The sequence below is a fragment of the Heterodontus francisci genome, chromosome 7 (genome assembly GCF_036365525.1).
Source record: "Heterodontus francisci isolate sHetFra1 chromosome 7, sHetFra1.hap1, whole genome shotgun sequence".
NCBI lineage: Eukaryota > Metazoa > Chordata > Chondrichthyes > Heterodontiformes > Heterodontidae > Heterodontus > Heterodontus francisci.
In genome coordinates, this window is record NC_090377.1 from 107,717,358 (window position 1) to 107,736,504 (window position 19,147).

The window sequence follows — 19,147 nt, forward strand, 5'->3', positions numbered from 1 at the left end:
TATTCATCCATGCCAGCCACATCACCTAAACTGGAGGCAACAGGAGCTAACTAAGGGGGAAAGTCGGGCCTACGTGTTCTAACTCCCATGGAGGGGACAGTGCTGGCCATTATTGGAAGGGTTATTGCTGAGGCCATGTCCAGCAGCAGGGCTGAATCCATTGAAGATGACAATATCCTCAAACCTAATCCTCCTTCTGACATCTCACTTCCCTCTCATTCCAGAATCGCTTCTGACTTAAAAGCTGCAGATGGTATAAGCGGCCGCTTCCTACTTTCCCCTTTTCACTTACCGCAACCTTGCCCTCCTTTTTCTTTTCAGATACCCAAGAATTGCAACCTAGCCAGGTAGTGGAGGAAGACCAAGAAGGCAGTGATGATGAAGACACAGTGCCACTCAATTTCACATTTACAGCCATCAGCTCAGATTCTGATGCTTATTGTATCTTAGAGAATAGCATAGAGGTGGGATCTGCACATGGAGGGCTGGATTTTGTCGGGGCTTTGGTGGCCCCAATGATGGACCGGAAAGCTGGGGGCAGCCCCGCCTTGGCCATTTGGAGGAGCCCTGACTGGATTTCATGCCAATTTTGCAGCTAATGAGCTACCGTCAGGGCTCTCATCCCTTTAAGAGACAAGAGCCCGCCTCCAAGAGCTGCCGGCTAATAGGAGGGCTGGCAGCTCTTCAATCCCAGCAGTGCTACTGAGAGCAAAAGTTATTGTTGCTGAGGTTCAGATAGGAGAATTACACCCTGAACATCCTGTGCAGGTACAGCCTCCTATTGAGAGCCCTTCTCCTCCTCGTCCTGCTCCCCCTTCTAACAGCTTGTCCTGCTCTGTGTGACCTCTGCTTATTCTCCCATCATACTCAATTCCAAGAGGAAGATCCACCAGCAATGTCCCCTCAAATTTTTCTTTGTGTACGGCCTGTTGTACTGCGTGCTACATTAAAGTTTGCTTTGCAGCTTAGAATCAACATTGTCTAATAATGCACCTGTATCTGGGAGCAACTGGTTTGTGCAGAAGCCTTGAAGGCAGCAAAAAGTACTTCAGCACCTGCCATACCCTGTAAACGTTTGAAACTTAAAACAGCTATGAAGAGCACCAAAAACATGTAGAATTATTGCACCAGCCAGAAGAAATCATTCAGCACCTAACCTGTAAGTAGTTGACGATCCTTCTAAAATAGCACTGTTTTGGGGTCCTTCATGCTGCTTCGTGTGTGTTTAGCTGTGCAAGGTTACGAGAGTGCAGCGGCTGCACCGTGGAGTTTCAAAATGGCAGCACTGGAATGAAATCAGCTTTGCTCCTGATTGATGTCATGATCTCCCTGCTCTGCATCCTTACGGTGCACATTAAATACGTGGGCACTCACCCCTTTAGCAATAGAAGGTTGTGCATATGCTCAGGACATCATTTTGGAACCCTAAGGGAACCTGTAGTGCCCAGAAAATGGATGCTACAAAGCTCAGTTTCGCTCCCACAGAATTGACCAAAGGATTAGGTCCCTTTGATTGTTGCAAAAGCCTTTTGGCTCATTTATTGTAAGCTGCTAGCATGTGCACAGCCAATCAAAGATGCATGTTAAATTGTTCTCCCTTATGCCAACTTTTCCTACAAGGTACGGTTATTTTATTTTTTATTTAGAGATACAGCACTGAAACAGGCCCTTCGGCCCACCGAGTCTGTGCCGACCAAGAACCACCCATTTATACTAACCCTCCAGTATTCCCTACCACCTACCTACACTAGGGGCAATTTACAATGGCCAATTTACCTATCATCTGCAAGTCTTTGGTGGTGGGAGGAAACCGGAGCACCCGGCGAAAACCCATGCGGTCACAGGAAGAACTTGCAAACTCTGCACAGACAGTACCCAGAATTGAACCCAGGTCCCTGGAGCTGTGAGGCTGCGGTGCTAACCACTGCGCCACTGTGCCGCCCCTAATCTTTGATACAGCGACCACTTTGAGGCCATTGCTAGTTTAAAATTTTTTTTTAAGCTATGAAACTGACTGATGCACTGCACTTCATGTGCAATAATAGCTAACCATGCTGCACACTGGGATGCCCAGCTGTATGACTTTCACAGTGACTCTTCTGAATCAGTACAATCTCACAGAATAAAATATTGGTTGGGGGGGTGGGGAACAACATTGGGCTTGGTAGTATGCTTATTTGGGAGCTACGAGGTCCCTTCAGGGTCCAAAATGGCATCCGCGTGCTCAATTCTGGCGCAGAGTGCCAGGGAAGCCATATTGGTAAAGGGGTTAGCACGCATGCACTTAATGTCCCACTGTATGTATGCTGTATATGCAGATCATGACATCAGTCTGTGTGCAACTCTGTAATTTGACGGTAGAGCTGCCATTTTGGAGCTCTAGCGACATCCTCTCTTAATCTTGCATAGCTAAACACAATGATAAGGAGCATGAAAGACCACCTCCCCCCACCCCCACCAGCGCTTTTTAAAAGGATCATCAGCCAATTACAGGTTGGTTGTTGATTTATTTCTTCTGGCTTTTGCTACAATCCTATATAGTTGCTTCAAGTTTCTATAGTCTGCAGTGAGTGGTGTGGCCGGCGCTGAAGTACCTTTTGCTGACATCTGCACAAACCAGTTGCTCCCAGATACGGGTGCACTGTAGGCCTTAGTTTTGGAATTGAGCATGTTTGGGAGAATGAGCAGAGGCCACGTAGAATAGGACAAGCTGCGAATAGAGGGAGGAAGGAAGGAGCAGGGCTTTCCGCAGGCTGCCATTTCCACCTAGAGTGTTCAGGGAGCATTACTTGAACCTCAATGATGACCAATGTTGGAGACGTCTGTGCCTCAATAAGGAAGTCGTCACTGAAAACAGTCAACTGCTGCAGCCACAGCTCCAACTTAGAGCAGAACAAGGATTGCATTGCCAGTAGCTGTTTCTGGTTCCTTCCAGACTGCTGTTGGAGACCGCTCGCAGTTTGCAGTGCACTGTTGCATAAGAAAGTTCACTGCGGCTCTCTATTCAAAGGCAGATAACTTTATTTCATCCTCTCTTGTTCGAGAGAAGCAAGTGGAGCGAGCATGTAGGTTTGCAAGGATTTGAGGCTTCTTCTTGGTGCAGGATGCTATTGACTGCACACACATTGCTTTGAGTGCATCTCTACCATGTACCTGAGTCAAAAGGGAGTCCATTCCCTCAACAGGCAGCTAGTCTGTGACCATAGGTAGCGCATCATGCAGGTCACTGCCCATCCTGGCAGCAGTCATGATGTATACATTCTTAGTGGTCCTCTGTGCCAATTGTATGTCAGCCAGCATGGCAAATCAAAGGTTGGCTACAGGATGGCACAGGCTATCCGCTGACGACGTGGCTCATGACTCCGATTCGCAACCCACACACATGTGCAGCATGCATACAGTGATGTCATGCTGCCACAAGAAGTATAATAGAGCAGACATTTGGCATCCTGAAGCAATAATTCCACTGCCTGGACTGTTCTGGAGGAGCACTACCATACTCGACGAAGCGGGTCTCAAGATTTATGGTGCTATGCTGCATGCTGCACAGCTTTGCCATTATGGGAGAACAGCCTATGCCACAACCTATTAGGCAAAAAGCTGAGGAACAGGAGCATGGGGAGGAGGAGGTGGAGAGGAGTAAGAGGAAGGCGAGGAAGAGAAGGATGTGGAAGAGGAGGAAAAGGAAGGAAGGCTGCAACCAAGACAGCCCCTTTTTGCCCTGGCTGTATGTGAAAAACGAATTTCGTGCATACCACTAACCACAATTCCAATTTCGCCTTCACCAACAATTCCACACTCCTTAGCTTCCCACTGTCACTGACTATCACATTGTTTTCTTGGTCATAATGCAAAAATAAAAGCCAACACAAAATACACATTCCAAACTAAATTTATAAATTAAAACATGCATCCAAAATGAAATTAATCACCCTTGTGCATTCCTTTAGTACCTGCAGTCTGTTTGTTGTAGCGCTCTTGCAAGGTGCTACCTCAGTGGCTGCAGCATGGCTGGTGGAAGGCTGCTGACTTTAATGGAGGACACTGCAGATGGCCTTGGAGGACAACCTTGAGCAGTTCTTGGCCTAGAAGGCCCGGCTTTAGACTGCACTTTTGTAGCATGGCAGCAGCAGTCTGGGTTGGCTGACAGGCAACAGCAAAGGCACTGGTGGAGTTGCAAGGGCGGGAGGATGAATGCTGTCATCCTGAGAGAGAATACCTGGTGCATGGTCTATGGACCATTGCTATTCCCCCAGGGCAGCGCCTCATCAATCCTACCAATCTCTTGGAGGATAGATTGCTGGATTGCTGCAAGATTTTGAATACTGCTATCCAGATCCATGATGACAACAGTCTGAACTTCCACTGCAGCAGTCAAACATTTGGTGGCTTCTTCTTGATTTGCAATGGAAGCTGAGACATTGGTCATCAGATGCTGCATCATTGATGGTTCCACAAGTGGGGTGATGGAGATGATCACTAGTTCCATGCTGGAAAAATTGGCTCCAAGATCTGCGCAAAGCCTTGTGCCAACTTGGTGCTGCAATCCTACATTGCGTTGACATTGAAAGCAGGCTTTCTGGCAGGCTTCCCAATGCACCAAGTATTTTGGTGTATACAGCCACCAGTCTTTTTCTGTAGTCTGGCCTATCAAAGTCCTCACCTGAGTTCTCTGCAGTAGAATTTGAGTGTGACCTTACTCCCTGGCAAGTTGGCTCCTGTGCTATCTTGGTCTCCTACCCTGTCTGCAGCACACTTGTGGCCAAGGCCTCAGCAATGAGCATCCCAGTAATGGCAAGCACCATCTCCTCCATGGGAGTTCGGACATGAGGATGCAACTCTTACCTCCTGTTATGTATGAGTCCTGATTGATAGAGATTGTTGGTAGGTGAGTGATGGACTTGTGGTTGAGCAGTGGCTGGTACTAGTGGTGCATTTGGTGGGATATGGCATTTGACTCTAAGATGCTTTCACTGACCTTGACCACTTAAGTGAGGTCATTGAACTTCTTGCGGCACTACAGCCAAGTCCTTGGGGCTAAATTCCTAGCATTGATCTCTGCAAGTTTCTGTTCCCTCTACCTTCTCATCATGTGTCTGGGGAGCCTCACCGTCTCTCCTCCTATCCATCTCCTTGACCAAGACCTCCAGTGCAGCATCTGAATACCTTGATGTAAGCTCTGTCCCATGGCCAACCATTGTTGACTGTTACACAGCACATTTTCCCCAATGATCCACGATGTATAATATTACTTGTCCCTTTGTTATGTGAACTAGTGTAAGATTCATAGGACTACAAGTAATATCCAAAGAAAATGTGGGTTTTATTATAACTTAACTAGAACATATATATATATATATATAGTTACTGCACAAAAGCACACCTACATTCGTCTCACTCTGTTGGGCTCCACTCACAACTAACTGGCCATGTGTGATGCGACATCATTTCCTCTGGTGATCTTCATACATAGCTTCTTAAGGTGATCCACTCCTAAGGTGGTCCCTTCTTAAGGTCGTCCCACAACATGCTCCTTTTTTCCAGAGATAAAATTATATGTACAATATACAATGATGTTGCGGTTTGGACTAACTACACATAATTAAGAGAAAATGTTATTTACAGGTTAGTACATTTAACACACTCTAAAACATAGAGGAAATTTGCTTATTCGTCCTGATCATAAACCTCTTCCCAGAGCTGAGCTTGTCTTGATGACTCCTCTTAGACTCTGGTGACACGGAACTCTGGTTAGCTTGTTCTTCCTCTGTGCTCTCAGTCTCTGTACGTTCATCTTCAGACTTTGTCTTTGAATTTGTCCGTGTTGCCACAGGTTTGTCACAGGTAGGGTTGTTGTACAGTTCTGAGTTGTTTTCAGTTCCATCTGAGAATTGAAGCATTGGGTGGCTGGACTTTGTACGATCTGGGCGTCCTCACAACCTTTGCAAGATACCAAGTTCCCGATGCATGATTGAGGACTCTGACCTTCTGTCCTACTTGCAACTGAGCTAATTCTGGTCCTGCTTACCTGTCATATGATTCCTTCATCTTCCCTTGTTTGGGAAGTTTAGAAAAATGATGACTGGCAACATCGCATTCAGTGGCAACCCCTCTGGCCTTTCGGTACTTGCTGCAACAAACTAAAGGCCGAGGAGAGACTCCTAGTCAAATCACCTCTTCGTGTCAAGACTCCCACCTTTGTGTCGTCCTTTAGATGGAGTGACCTGATACACTTGACCTGGATATTTTCGACCATCTTTGGTGCGTCAATGAATTCGTAATTTGTGACCCTCGGCATACTGGAGGTCCTGCGACAGCTGGTCCAGTTGTGTATAGTATAAACATTTGTGATAGTCATTCAGAGCTCCCATAGCTGCACTGCAAGGTTATCATTCCAATGCACTTGACTGGAGAACCACTGTAGGCAGTCAGCCTAGCTGTGGTGAGTTTGTGCATAGATTCCCATATCATGTACACGTTCTTCAGTATACGGATGAGCAGAATATTTGCACTTGCTTTGGTGTTGATTTTCACTTTGAGCTTATGCTTCCCACTCTACTGTGTTAATCTAATTCTGATCATGTTGAATGCCTCAGATTGCATGATATCATTGACATGCTGATCCAAATTAACTATGTGAAATACTTGCTCACTGTTCGCAAAAGTTCACTCTTCATCCATGTCTTCCTGGCTATCTGTCTGACCTCATGTGCCTGATTGGTCTTCTGTTGTCACCTTTGCCATCCTGTCTTGTAGACGTTCTCTCTGCATGTGATCTGACACCATTCCTGTGTGCAGTATCTGAGCTTGGCCTTTTGCACTGCCTTGCCCAATGTTCTCGCGTGCCACAAGTTTTGCACTCCTCCTGATACATTGGACAAATATGAATTGGTTGAATCAGGCCACATTTGTTATGAGGCTTGGCAGACCTTTAAGCCTTGGTCACCATACCAATTATTGTAACTGCTCTCAATGCTTGTAACTTTTGGCGCCAGCCACGATGGCTTCAAATTTGCTTCCATCATTGAATAGTGCGTCTGGTGTTTAATTTTTTCTTTTCTAGCAAGTCTTTTTGAAAGGCCTCTATTGGATTAAATACAATTACTAGCTCTATAACCCGTTCTGACAATTCAAAATCTGCGAAGTCACAATATTGAGCTTTGTCTTTATTGAGTCACAATATTGAGCTTCGGCACCTTGCAACAAACTGGTCAATGGACTCATCTGCCTTTGCTGGTAGGTCGAAAGCTCAAGCCCATGTACTCGGAAGTTGACCTTTACATTCAGTTGCTGCTCCATAACTTACTAGGGTCCTTCTGATCCTCAGCTGACAATCCTGATGTCTTGAACTGTTGCAGGTTCTCGTTACCCAGTGCAATCTTAATTTTGGTAGCTTGTTTCTCTTCTTTGCTAACTTCTTGATCCAGGAAACACAGCACCATTTGCTGTCGGAACAGTTTAAATTCAGATGCTATGTCCGATGCCTTCCAATCTATAACTGGACATCTGAAAGCCATTGTCTTAATGATCCTGCTTTATAAATATAGGACTTTGTACAGGTTTTCTTTTTCACAGGCATGCTTCTTTTTGTTTCCTTCTTAAGACAGATCTGTTTTTTTTGCAGACCTGCCCCTTTTCAGAGTGAGAGACCACAGCTTTCATTGTTTACACAGCTTACTTTTTTAAAACCCAGAGATCAGTTCTTTTTTTACACAGCTGTTTGATTTTTTTAAACTCAGATTTTTTTTAAAACTGAGAGCATTTTTTTTGGGCTGCGTTTGCTGACAACACAACTGCGAGGTGGCACGCTACTGGACATGTGCAAATACAGCCTCATTAACTGAGACGTCACTGTCTACGATCTCTCGGGCAGCTGTCAGTATTAAAGTTGGCACTGCTCAATTTGACACAAAAAAACGAATTGAACACAAACCCCCTCAACCCTCAATAGCTGCAAATGCTGCCTCTATCCCCCGAAACAGTACCCTGCTCCCTCTGTGATTGCTGCCTCGATCGCTGCTTTCTCTTGGCCACACCCTCCTGCAATTGTCGCTTCGCTTCGCCGCTCCCTCCCACGCCTATCTGCTCACTATTCCCCCTGTCGCTCCTGACTGCTTGCAGCTCCATCCCACAGTTCTCTGCCGCTCCCGACTGCTGCTTCCCCCGTCATCGCACGCTTCCTGCCTGGCTGTTCCCCTGCCACCGCGACTCCCCCCACTGCTTCTCCCCCTCCATCATCACTGCCTCCCCTTGCTGCTCCTCCACCCCCTAGCCTCTCCGGTTGCCTGTTTGGTACATGGTTACATCATAACGTGCAGATGTCATTATGCGTGATGTTATTGTGTGATGATGTCAGCACGCATATGTGGATTCATACTGGCAAGCTGGCAAGTGTTCAGATGCACTGATGACATCGGCGATCGCTCTGTGCATGCTCTGCATTGTCAGAAGATGCTTCTTTTTAAGAGAGCTGCAGCTTGCAGTACTGGCAGCTGCTGCAGCCAGACTTTTACTTTGTGCTAGTCCTCCTGTCACCCTGTTGAGTTCTTCCAGATCTTTTTAGCTTACGCCAGCCCATGAAGCAAAATAAAAAACAGGAAAGCTAAAACAGGAATGGCTATAGCTACTGCTTTTCATATTTTTCAACCCACTGCCAGATTAGGTGAAATCTCTGATATTCTGGCAGAGTTTCAACACCTCCCAGGGTCCTGTCTGTTGCCTAGCCTGCTGCAGTCTCATGGGGTCTCTTGCTAACTGCTCTCCTGCTGGATCTTTAGCCACTCCATGTAGGCAGCAAGCAGTTCTTTTTCGCTCTTGATGTGATCTTCAGAAAAAAAAATCAAACATTGTCATTGTCATATTTGGTGGTCTTCAGAAAATATATGTCCCAAATGTTGCCACCATAAATATCTGGTCGTCTTCAGAAAAATACATCCCACCGCTACCCCTAAGTAATATTACTTGTCCCTTTGGTATGTGAACTATTGTAAGATTCACAAAACTGCAAGTAATATCCAAAGAAAACATGGGTTTTGTTATAATTTAACTACAATGTATATATACGAACAGTTACTGCATGAATACATCTACACATGACTCACTCTGTTCCTCTGGTGATATTCACTTACAGCTTCTTAAGGTGGTCCGCTCTTAAGGTTGTCCCTTCTTAAGATTTTTCCACAACACAATGCACATTTCCTTTTAGAGGTGCAGGCTAGCTTTAAGTAGTTCATACTAGCTTTAAGTAGTGCTAGGAAGTAACTGTACTGGGCACCCTGCTAATGCGTGTAGCCAATGAATAGCACAGTTAGTGCTGGCAGCATGCAGAAATAATTAAAGTGAGCAGGCTGCATGAAGCTGGCATGCCACATGCATTACTCTGGGCGTGGGATAATCACGATCCCCACACCTGTTTTCAGATGCTATCTAATTTCACCATTTTTAACATTTAGATCAATATTCAAAAGAAAAAATAAAGCATAACATAAATTGTATTCATTTGAATGGGTTTGTAACTAATTTCAGTTGGAATTGCTATCAAGACATTGCACTGAGTGAAGTGATTAATTAAAATAATTGTGACAGTTGTATTGAATGATTTCATTTATTTATTATTAATGACTTTAGCCTCACATTACTCACAGGAGGTATAAAAGATGTCCTGATAAATGAATAATACATCTTGTTGGCTGCTTAATGCAAGGATCTTTGACCTTTCTTAAATTAAATTTCACAGGAAGATCTAGAGATCCCTATTCCCAGATACTTCTTGAAGGATAAACTGAAAGTTATGAAGGACAGAGAAAACATTCTGGCACAGATATTATCCCAAAGCTGGGCTCAGGTGGAACAGGTTCGTAGTACATATGAAATGTTAGCTTATGTATAGTATTACTTTTAATATTGAAGGTTTGTTTGTCTTTAATTTCTTATTTGTGTACTTCTTGAGAATGTAGTTTAAACCTGATTTTAAGGTAGTTATAATCATGCTTTCTCAACATTCCAATCTTAATTTTTAATGTCTCAAGGTAACACGTAGTAACTGACAGAACAGTGATTCCTTGCAATAAAAGGCTAGATTTTATTCAGCTAGCAGGAAGAGATGTGGGGCATGGGCAGGCCAAAAAATCAGGGTGGACGCCTGAAACTTGGGCATTCGCCTGAAATCCAATGTCATGTCGTGGATTCCAGATTTTGTCAGCAATGGCAAAGCACTAAGATGGTGTTGCCGCCACGAAATGGCAGGACTGCGATTTGAACTGGTGAAACGGTAGTTAGAATGTATTTGCATTGAATTGAAGATATTTTAAAGGGGGTTTCAGATTTGGTCGGGCACACGGGGATCATGTGCCTTCAGGTCCCTAGCTGCTTATAGATGGCCGGGCCGAGATGAGGCTTCAGTGCTGCTGTGGGAAGGCTGCCATGGGGAGCAGTAGATAGGGGAAGAGCGGGAGTAGACATCATTGTTGGGCTCTCTGCAAAGGTGGGCGCAGTCTCAGGCGCAAGGGTATGTTGGGCGCATATTTGGGTGCAAGGGTGGGGAGGGGGTGCACTTTTGAGTCCAAGGATGGGCGCAGTCTTAGGTGCTGGACTCTCTGAAAGGGTGGTCAGCGTAGGGCATTAGTGCGTCTTCAGAAGGGAATAGCAATGGGTCCCAAGGTTCGTCTTTGCAAGAACAGTACACGGGAGGGGCAAAAAATCAGCTGTCGTGGGTTTCATACATCCAGTCTTTGTGGACCCCCATGCCATATAGCAGCAGTTCAGAGGGAGGGAGGGCCAGGATCCAGTTAGGCCTGCCTGTGAAGCTCCAGGAGGAGAGTGGCAGCAGCCAGCCACACGAAGAAGGGCCTATGTGTACCAGAGAGTGTACCGGACTCACTTCAGCTGCCTCCAAATGTCGGAGCGGAAGTGTCAGTGAAGATTGTGACTCTCCAGGGAGGCCATCACTAACTTAGGTGCCATGCTGCAGGATATGCTGCGACCCATAGGCTTCGATAGGCATCCAATGTCTTTGGCCCTAATGATCACCGTGGCATGCAATTTCTATGCGTCTGGCTCTTTCCAGGAATCCACTGGGGACAGATGGAGGGTCTCCCAAGCAGTAGCCCCACACTGCATCAAGGAGATGACAAATGCCTTGTTCAAGAGGGCTGGTGGCTATTTGTTTTTTCTCATTCACTTCATGAGATGTGGGCTGTGTTGGCAAGGCCAGCATTTATTCCTATTCTTAATAGCCCCCGAGAAGATGGTGGCGAGCTGCCTTCATGAACTGTTGCAGTCCAGCTGCTGCGGGTACACCCACAGAGCTGTTAGGAAGGGAGTTCCAGGATTTTGATCCAGTGACAGTGAAGGGACGGTGATATAGTTCCAAGTCAGGATAGTGTTTGTCCTTCTAGGTGGTAGAGGTCGCAGGTTTGGAAGGTGCTGTGAAAGGAGCCTTGGTGCGTTGCTGCAGTGCATCTTCTATATGGTATACACTGCTGCCACTGTGCATCGGTGGTTGAGGGTGTGAATGTTGAAGGTTGTGCATGGGGTGCCAATCAAGCGGGCTGCTTTATCCTGGATAGTGGGTGCCAAGCTTTCTGAGTGTGTTTGGAGCAGCACTCATCCAGGCAAGTGGAGAGTATTGCATCACACTCCTGACTAGTGCCTTGTAGATGGTGGACAGGCATTGGGGAGTCAGGAGGTGAGTTACTCGCCACAGAATTCCCAGCTTCTGACCTTGTAGCCACAGTATTTTTGATTCTGCACCAGTTCAGTTTCTAATCAATGGTAACCCCCCCCAGATGTTGATAGTGGAGGATTCAGTGATGGTAATGCCAGTGAATGTCAAGGGGAGATGGTTAGATTCTCTCTTGTTGGGGATGGATATTGCTTGGCACTTGTGAGGCATGAATGTTACTTGCCACTTATCAGCCCAAGCCTGGATGTTGCCCAGGTCTTGCTGCATCTGGACATGGACTGCTTCAGAATCTGAGGAGTTTTAAATGGTACTGAGCATCGTACAGTCATCAGCAAACATCCCCACTTCTGGCCTTATGTTACAGGGAAGGTCATTGATGAAGCAGCTGAAGATGGTTGGGCCCAGGACACTACCCTGAGGAACTCCTGAAATAATGTCCAGGGACTGAGTTGATCAGCCTCCAACAACCACAGCTATCTTCCTTTGTGCTAGGTATAACTCCAACCAGTAGAGAGGTTTTCCCCTGATTCCCATTGACTTTAATTTGGTTCAGGCCCCTTGATGCCACACTTGCTCAAATGCTGCCTTGATATCAAGGGCAGTCACTCTCACCTCACCTATTGAGTTTAGCTCTTTTGTCCATGTTTGGACCAAGGCTGTAATGAGGTCAGGGACCAAGTGGCCTTGATGGAACTGAAACTGATCATCAGTGAGCAAGTTGTTGCTGTTTAACTGGCATTTGACAGCATTGTCGATGACACTTTGCTGTTGATCAAGAGTAGACTAATGGGGCGCTGGTTTGTCCTTTATGTGTACAGGATGTACTCAGGCAATTTTCCACTTTGTCAGGAAGATGTCAGTGTTGTAGCTGTACTGGAACAGCTTGGCTAGGGGCGCGGCTAGTTCTGCAGCACTCACTTTCTGTATGACAGCTGGGATGTTGTCAGAGCCCTTTGTTGTCAGCCTTTGCAATATCCAGTGCCTTCAGCCATTTCTTGATATCCCATGGGTTGAATTAAATTGGCTGATCATGGGAGCCTCAGGAGGAGGCCGAGATGAATCATCCGCTTGGCACTTCTGGCTAAAGATGGTTGCAAATGCTTCAGCCTTTTCTTTTGCACCGATATGCTTGGCTCCTCCATCATTGAGGATGGGGATATTTGTGGAGCCTCCTCCTCTGGTTTGTTGTTTAATTGTCCACCACCATTTACGACTGGATATGGCAGGACTGCAGAACCTTGATCTGATCAGTTGTTTATGGGATTGCTTTGCTCTGTTTATTGCATACTGCTTCTGCTGTTTGGCATGCAAGTAGTCCTGTGTTGTAGCTTCACCAAGTTGAAACCTCATTTTTAGGTATGCCTGGCATGCTCTCCTGCACTCTTTACTGAACCAGGGTTGCTCCCTTGGCTTAAATAAAAACACGGAATGCTGGAAATACTCAACAGGTCTGGCAGCATCTGTGGAAAGGGAAGCAGAGTTAACATTTCAGGTCAGTGACCCTTCATCGGAACTGGCAAATATTAGAAATGTAAAAGGTTTTAAGCAAGTAAAGCAGGGGTGGGGCAAGAGATAACAAAAGAGAAGGTGTTGATAGGACAAGGTCACAGAGAATAACTGATCAGAAGATCATGGAGCAAAGGCAAACGGTATGTGAATGGTCGGCTGAAAGACAAAACATTAGTACAGAGAGGGTGTAAATTGACAGAAAAATGAACAGCTCTGGCCCCAAGCACAAACATGAAAAAAAAAGTGGGTTGTCACAGTGGAAACACACTATACAAACTAAAATAAAACAAACAAATAAAAAATAAAAAAATAAAAAGAAAAATTAAAAAAGAAAAATAAAAGAGAAAAATAACTAACTTGGTCCCTTGACTTGTTGGTGATGGTGGAGTGTGGGATATGCCGGGCCATGAGATAACACATTGTGGGTTGAATACATTTCTACTGCTGTTGATGGTCCACTGCGCCTCATGGATGCCCGGTTTGAGCTGTCAGATCTGTTCTGAATCTATCCCATTTAGTACGGTGGTAGTGCCTCACCCAGGATGGACAGTATCCTCAGTGTGAAGACGGGACTTCATTTTCACAAGGATTGTGCAGTAGTCATTCCTACTATTACTGTCATGGAAAGATGCATCTATGAGAGGTAGATTGGTGAGGATGAGATCCAGGAGCTTTTTCCCTCTTGTTGGTTCCCTCACCACCTGCCTCAGGCCCAATCTGGCAGCTATGTCCGTTAGGACTAGGCCATCTTGGTCAGTAGTCGTGCTACCGAGCCATTCTTGGTGATGGACATTGAAGTCCCCCACCCAGAGTACATTCTGTGCCCATGACACCCTTACTGCTTCTTCCAAGTGATGTTCAACATGGAGGAATACTGTTTCATCAGCTGAGTGAGGGCGGTAGGTGGTAATCAGCAGGAGATTTCCTTGCCCATGTGTGGTACTGGACTAACCCTGACAGTCAGGCAGAGAGGGCCATTGGCTTTGGGGCTGGTGCAAGGTGTCACCCACTTTGTATCCTCATTGGCTACAGGTGAGGTCCCAGAGGACTGGAGAATAGCCAATGTTGTTCCTTTGTTTAAGAAGGGGAGCAAGGATAATCCAGGAAATTATAGGCCGGTGAACCTTACGTCAGTGGTAGGGAAATTATTAGAGAGGATTCTTTGGGACAGGATTTACTCCCATTTGGAAACAAATGAACTTATTAGCGAGAGGCAGCATGGTTTTGTGAAGGGGAGGTCGTGTCTCACTAACTTGATTGAGTTTTTTGAGGAAGTGACGAAGATGATTGATGAAGGAAGGGCAGTGGACGTTGTCTATATGGACTTCAGTAAAGCCTTTGACAAGGTTCCTCATGGCAGACTGGTACAAAAGGTGAAGTCACACGAGATCAGAGGTGAGCTGGCAAGATGGATACAGAACTGGCTCAGTCATAGAAGACAGAGGGTAGCAGTGGAAGGGTGCTTTTCTGAATGGAGGGCTGTGACGAGTGGTGTTCCGCAGGGATCAGTGCTGGGACCTTTGCTGTTTGTATTATATATCAATGATTTGGAGGAAAATGTAGCTGGTGCGATAAGTAAGTTTGCGGACAACACAAAGGTTGGTGGAGTTGGTGGATAGTGATGAGGTTTGTCAGAGGATACAGCAGGATATAGTTCGGTTGGAGACTTCGACGGAGAAATGGCAGATGGAGTTTAATCCAGACAAATGTGAGGTAATGCATTTTGGAAGATCTAATACAGGTGGGAAGTATACAGTAAATGGCAGAACCCTTAGGAGTATTGACAGGCAGAGAGATCTGGGCGTACAGGTCCACAGGTCACTGAAAGTGGCAACGCAGGTGGATAAGGTAGTCAAGAAGGCATACGGCATGCTTGCCTTCATCGGTCGGGGCATAGAGTATAAAAATTGGCAAGTCATGCTGCAGCTGTACAGAACCTTAGTTCGGCCACACTTAGAATATTGCGTGCAATTCTGGTCGCCACACTACCAGAAGGATGTGGAGGCTTTGGAGAGGGTACAGAAGAGGTATACCAGGATGTTGCCTGGTGTGGAGGGCATTAGCTATGAGGAAAGGTTGGATAAACTCGGATTGTTTTCACTGGAACGACGGAGGTGGAGGGGCGACATGATAAAGGTTTACAAAGTTATGAGTGGCATGGACAGAGTGGATAGTCAGAAGCTTTTTCCCAGGGTGGAAGAGTCAGTTACTAGGGGACATAGGTTTAAGGTGCGAGGGGCAAAGTTTAGAGGGGATGTGCGAGGCAAGTTCTTTACACAGAGGGTGGTGAGTGCCTAGAACTTGCTGCCGGGGGAGATGGTGGAAGCAGGTACGATAGCAACGTTTAAGAGGCATCTTGACAAATACATGAATAGGATGGGAATAGAGGGATACGGTCCCCGGAAGCGCAGAAGGTGTTAGTTTAGGCAGGCATCAAGATCGGCGCAGGCTTAGAGGGCCGAATGGCCTGATCCTGTGCTGTACTGTTCTTTGTTCTTTGTTCACTGTACACATGTGGCCATCAAGGCTCCCATGGAGCAGCCAGCAGCCTTCCTCAACAGGAAAGACTTCCATTCCATCAACGTACAATTGGTCTGCGACCAACAGAAGCGCATCCTGTAGGTGTTTGCCCACTTCCAGGGGAGCAGCCATGATGCCGACATCTTTCAACAGTCCCAGGTGCCTCAGCTTTTCAGGCCCCCACTAACCCTGAGGGATGGATTCTTAGGGACAAGGGTTACCCATTGAAGACATGGCTACTCGTGCCTGTGAGGAGTCCTTGCACTGCAGCAGAGGAGAGACACAGTACCTGCCACGGGTCCACCCGAGCAACCATCGAGCAAGCCATTGGGTTGCTGAAGATGAGATTTCTGTGCCTCCATCAATCCGGTGGAGCCCTGCAGTTTGCCCTAGTGAGGCTCTCACGTATTATGGTGGTCTGCTGTGCTCTGCACAATCAAGGACATCAGTGGGGGGAGGCCTTGCATGACAAGGACATGATTGATCGCCAGTCCTCATCCGACAAGGAGAATGTGGAGGAGGCTACTGAGCAGGCAGCACTGGATCTTGATTCCCTTGCACTGGAGGCTAGGGCCATTGAGTGATGCGCAAGGGAGGCACGAGACAATCTCATACATACCCACTTCCTGCCACCATGTTGGCCTCTGAAAGTGAACTCAGTAAAGATTCGCCTGACTGTATTCCACCTGTCGCCTCCTTACTATTGTACTCCAGTGCCTAGCGCTCAGCTTCACCACACATGGGCCGAAGGGTCTGTTTCTGTGCTGTATGACTCTCTGACTCTATGACTCTGACACATCTGAGATGCTGACCAAACGTGGCCTGTACGTACACTGGCAGCCCATTGAGGTACCAAGATTGAAGATTGCATCTCAAAAGTCAGCAATGAAAGCATGAGCCATTTACAGCAATGTATCTGACCTCTACCTATTAGCACAATTGTGGCAACCAATGCAAAGGCCACAATTATTACACTCATGAAGCCCCAAGTGCATCTAGGTGGTCATTATATGCTTTTGTTTGTGACCCATGCGCTGGCAGCAGTGGAGGAATGCTGCTAATTGGGCTGTCCTTGGGCCTGGCATGACTTTTGGCAGGCATCTTCTGGCCCCAGCTGGCTGAGGGGTTCCTGCATGGGTGCAGGAGCCTCCTCAGACAACGTGGCTACTGGAGCTGGGATCCATTTTAATATATTATTTATGGGCGGCGCTGTGGTTAGCCTCACAGCTCCAGCGACCCAGGTTCAGTTCTGGGTATTGCCTGTGCGGAATTTGCGAGTTCTCCCTGTGTCTGCGTGGGTTTCCACCGGGTGCTACGGTTTCCTCCCACCTCCAAAAACATGCAGGTTGATCGGTAAATTGGCCATTGTAAATTGCCCCTAGTGTAGGTAAGTGGTAGGAGAATGGTGGGGATGTGGTAGGGAATATGGGGTTAATGTAGGATTAGTATAAATGGGTGGTTGTTGGTCGGCACAGACTCGGTGGGCCGAAGGGCCTGTTTCAGTGCTGTATCTCTAAATAAATAAATAAAAAATAAAATAAATATTACCCCCAATACCATGAGCTGTTATCTTTTATGTTGCCCCTTCTCGAATGACTTTTGGAAATCCAAATACACTATATCTACTGGTTCTCCTTTGTGCACCCTGCTTGTTGCATCCTTAAAGAACTCTAATAAATTTGTCAAACACGATTTTCCTTTCAAAAAATCATGTTGACCCTGCTTGATTGTATTATGATTTTCTAAAGGTCCTGCTACTAAATCCTTAATATTGGACTCCACTATTTTCCCAATGATAGATGTTAGCCTAATTGGCCTATAGTTTCCTTCTTTCTGTCTCCCTCCTTTCTTGAATTGAGGTGTTTCATGTGAAGTTTTCCAATTCGCTGGGACCTTTCCAGAATCTAGGGAATTTTGGAAGATTACAACCAATGCATCCACTTTCACTGCAGCCACTTCTTTTAAGACCCAAGGATGCAGGCTATCAGATCCAGGGGACCTGTCAGCCTTTAGTCCCATTAGTTTTCCCAGTACTTTTTTCTAGTAATATTGATTATTTTAAGTCCCTCCCTCCATTTTGCCTCTTGATATTTTACTATTTTTGGGATATTTTTATGCCTTCTTTCATGAAAGCAAATGCAAATGCAAAGTCTCTGCCATTTTTTTGTTTCTCACTGTTCCCAAGTCTCATCTTCTAAGGACCAATATTTTCTTTAGCTACTCTCTTCCTTTTTATATACTTGTAGAAGCTCTTACTGTCTGTTTTTATATTTCCTGCTAGTTTACTCTCATACTCTAATTTCTCCCTTTTTGTTATGGTCATTCTTTGCTGATTTCTAAAATTTTCCCTATCTTCTGACCTACTATTAATCTTCGAACATTGTATGCCTTTTCTTTCAGTTTAATGCCATCCTTAACTAATTAGTTCATTAATTAGTTAGCCACAGATGGTGCATCCTTCTTGTAGAGTCTTACTTTCTTAATGGTATATATCTTTGTTGAGAGTTATGAAATTTTTCTTTAAATGTCTGCCACTGATTATCTACTGTGTTACCTTTTAACTTATTTTCCAAGTCCACTGTAACCAATTCTGTCTTCATACCATTGTAATGCCTTTATTTAAGTTTAAGACACTAGTTTCAGACCCAAGTTTAGCACCTTCAAACTGAATGTAAAATTCTAACATGCTATGATCAGTCTTGCCTAGAGGATCCTTTACTATGAGATCATCAATTAATCCTGTCTAATTACGCATTACCTGGTCGAAAATAGCTTGTTCCCTGGTTGGTTCCACAGTGTATTGTTCCAAGAAACTGTCCTGAATACACTCTGTGAACTTATCCGCGAGGCTACCTTTGCCAGTTTGATTTGTCTAATTGATATGATTATTGCAGTACCTTTCTTACAAGCCTCCATTATTACTTAATATATACCCTGTCCTACAGTGTGGCTACTATTACATGGCCTATATACTATATAAACTACTCCCACCTGTGACTTCTTTCCTTCCTGTTTCTTATCTCCACCCAAACTGATTCTACAGCTTGATCTTCCAAGCCAAGATCATTTCTAACTACTGTGCTGATCTCATCCTTTATTAACAGAGCCGTCATACCTCCTTTTCATTTCTTCCTATCCTTCTGAAATGTCAAATACTCTTGATTATTCAGTTCCCAGCCAAGGTCACTGTACAGCCCAACCTTTTTGCACGGAGTGGTGGGGGGGGGCGCACATTTCACTTTTATCCTGCATAGGGGCCTGGTGAGAAAATTTTGGAAAGATAAAGGCCTTCAAAATTTATCTTACTATGAATCAAAACAACAACTAATGTACATTTTTGTGAAGACGCTTTAAATGAGAAGACTAATTTATTGACTTAACTTTTCATCACTATGTTGAACACTGACTTAGTGACATACCTGGCATTGTTGTTGC

The 19,147-nt window shown here is 45.5% G+C and overlaps 1 protein-coding gene across 2 annotated transcripts in view; it reads left to right on the top strand.

The window, feature by feature from the left end:
* The window catches only part of iqca1 (IQ motif containing with AAA domain 1), a 305,109-nt gene that overhangs the window by 21,649 nt on the left and 264,313 nt on the right, over positions 1-19,147 (top strand). For both annotated transcript variants that reach the window (XM_068034609.1, XM_068034610.1), the window contains one exon: positions 9,737-9,853. In XM_068034609.1, the coding sequence (XP_067890710.1) occupies positions 9,737-9,853 (117 nt within the window). The remainder of the gene's footprint in view (positions 1-9,736; positions 9,854-19,147) is intronic.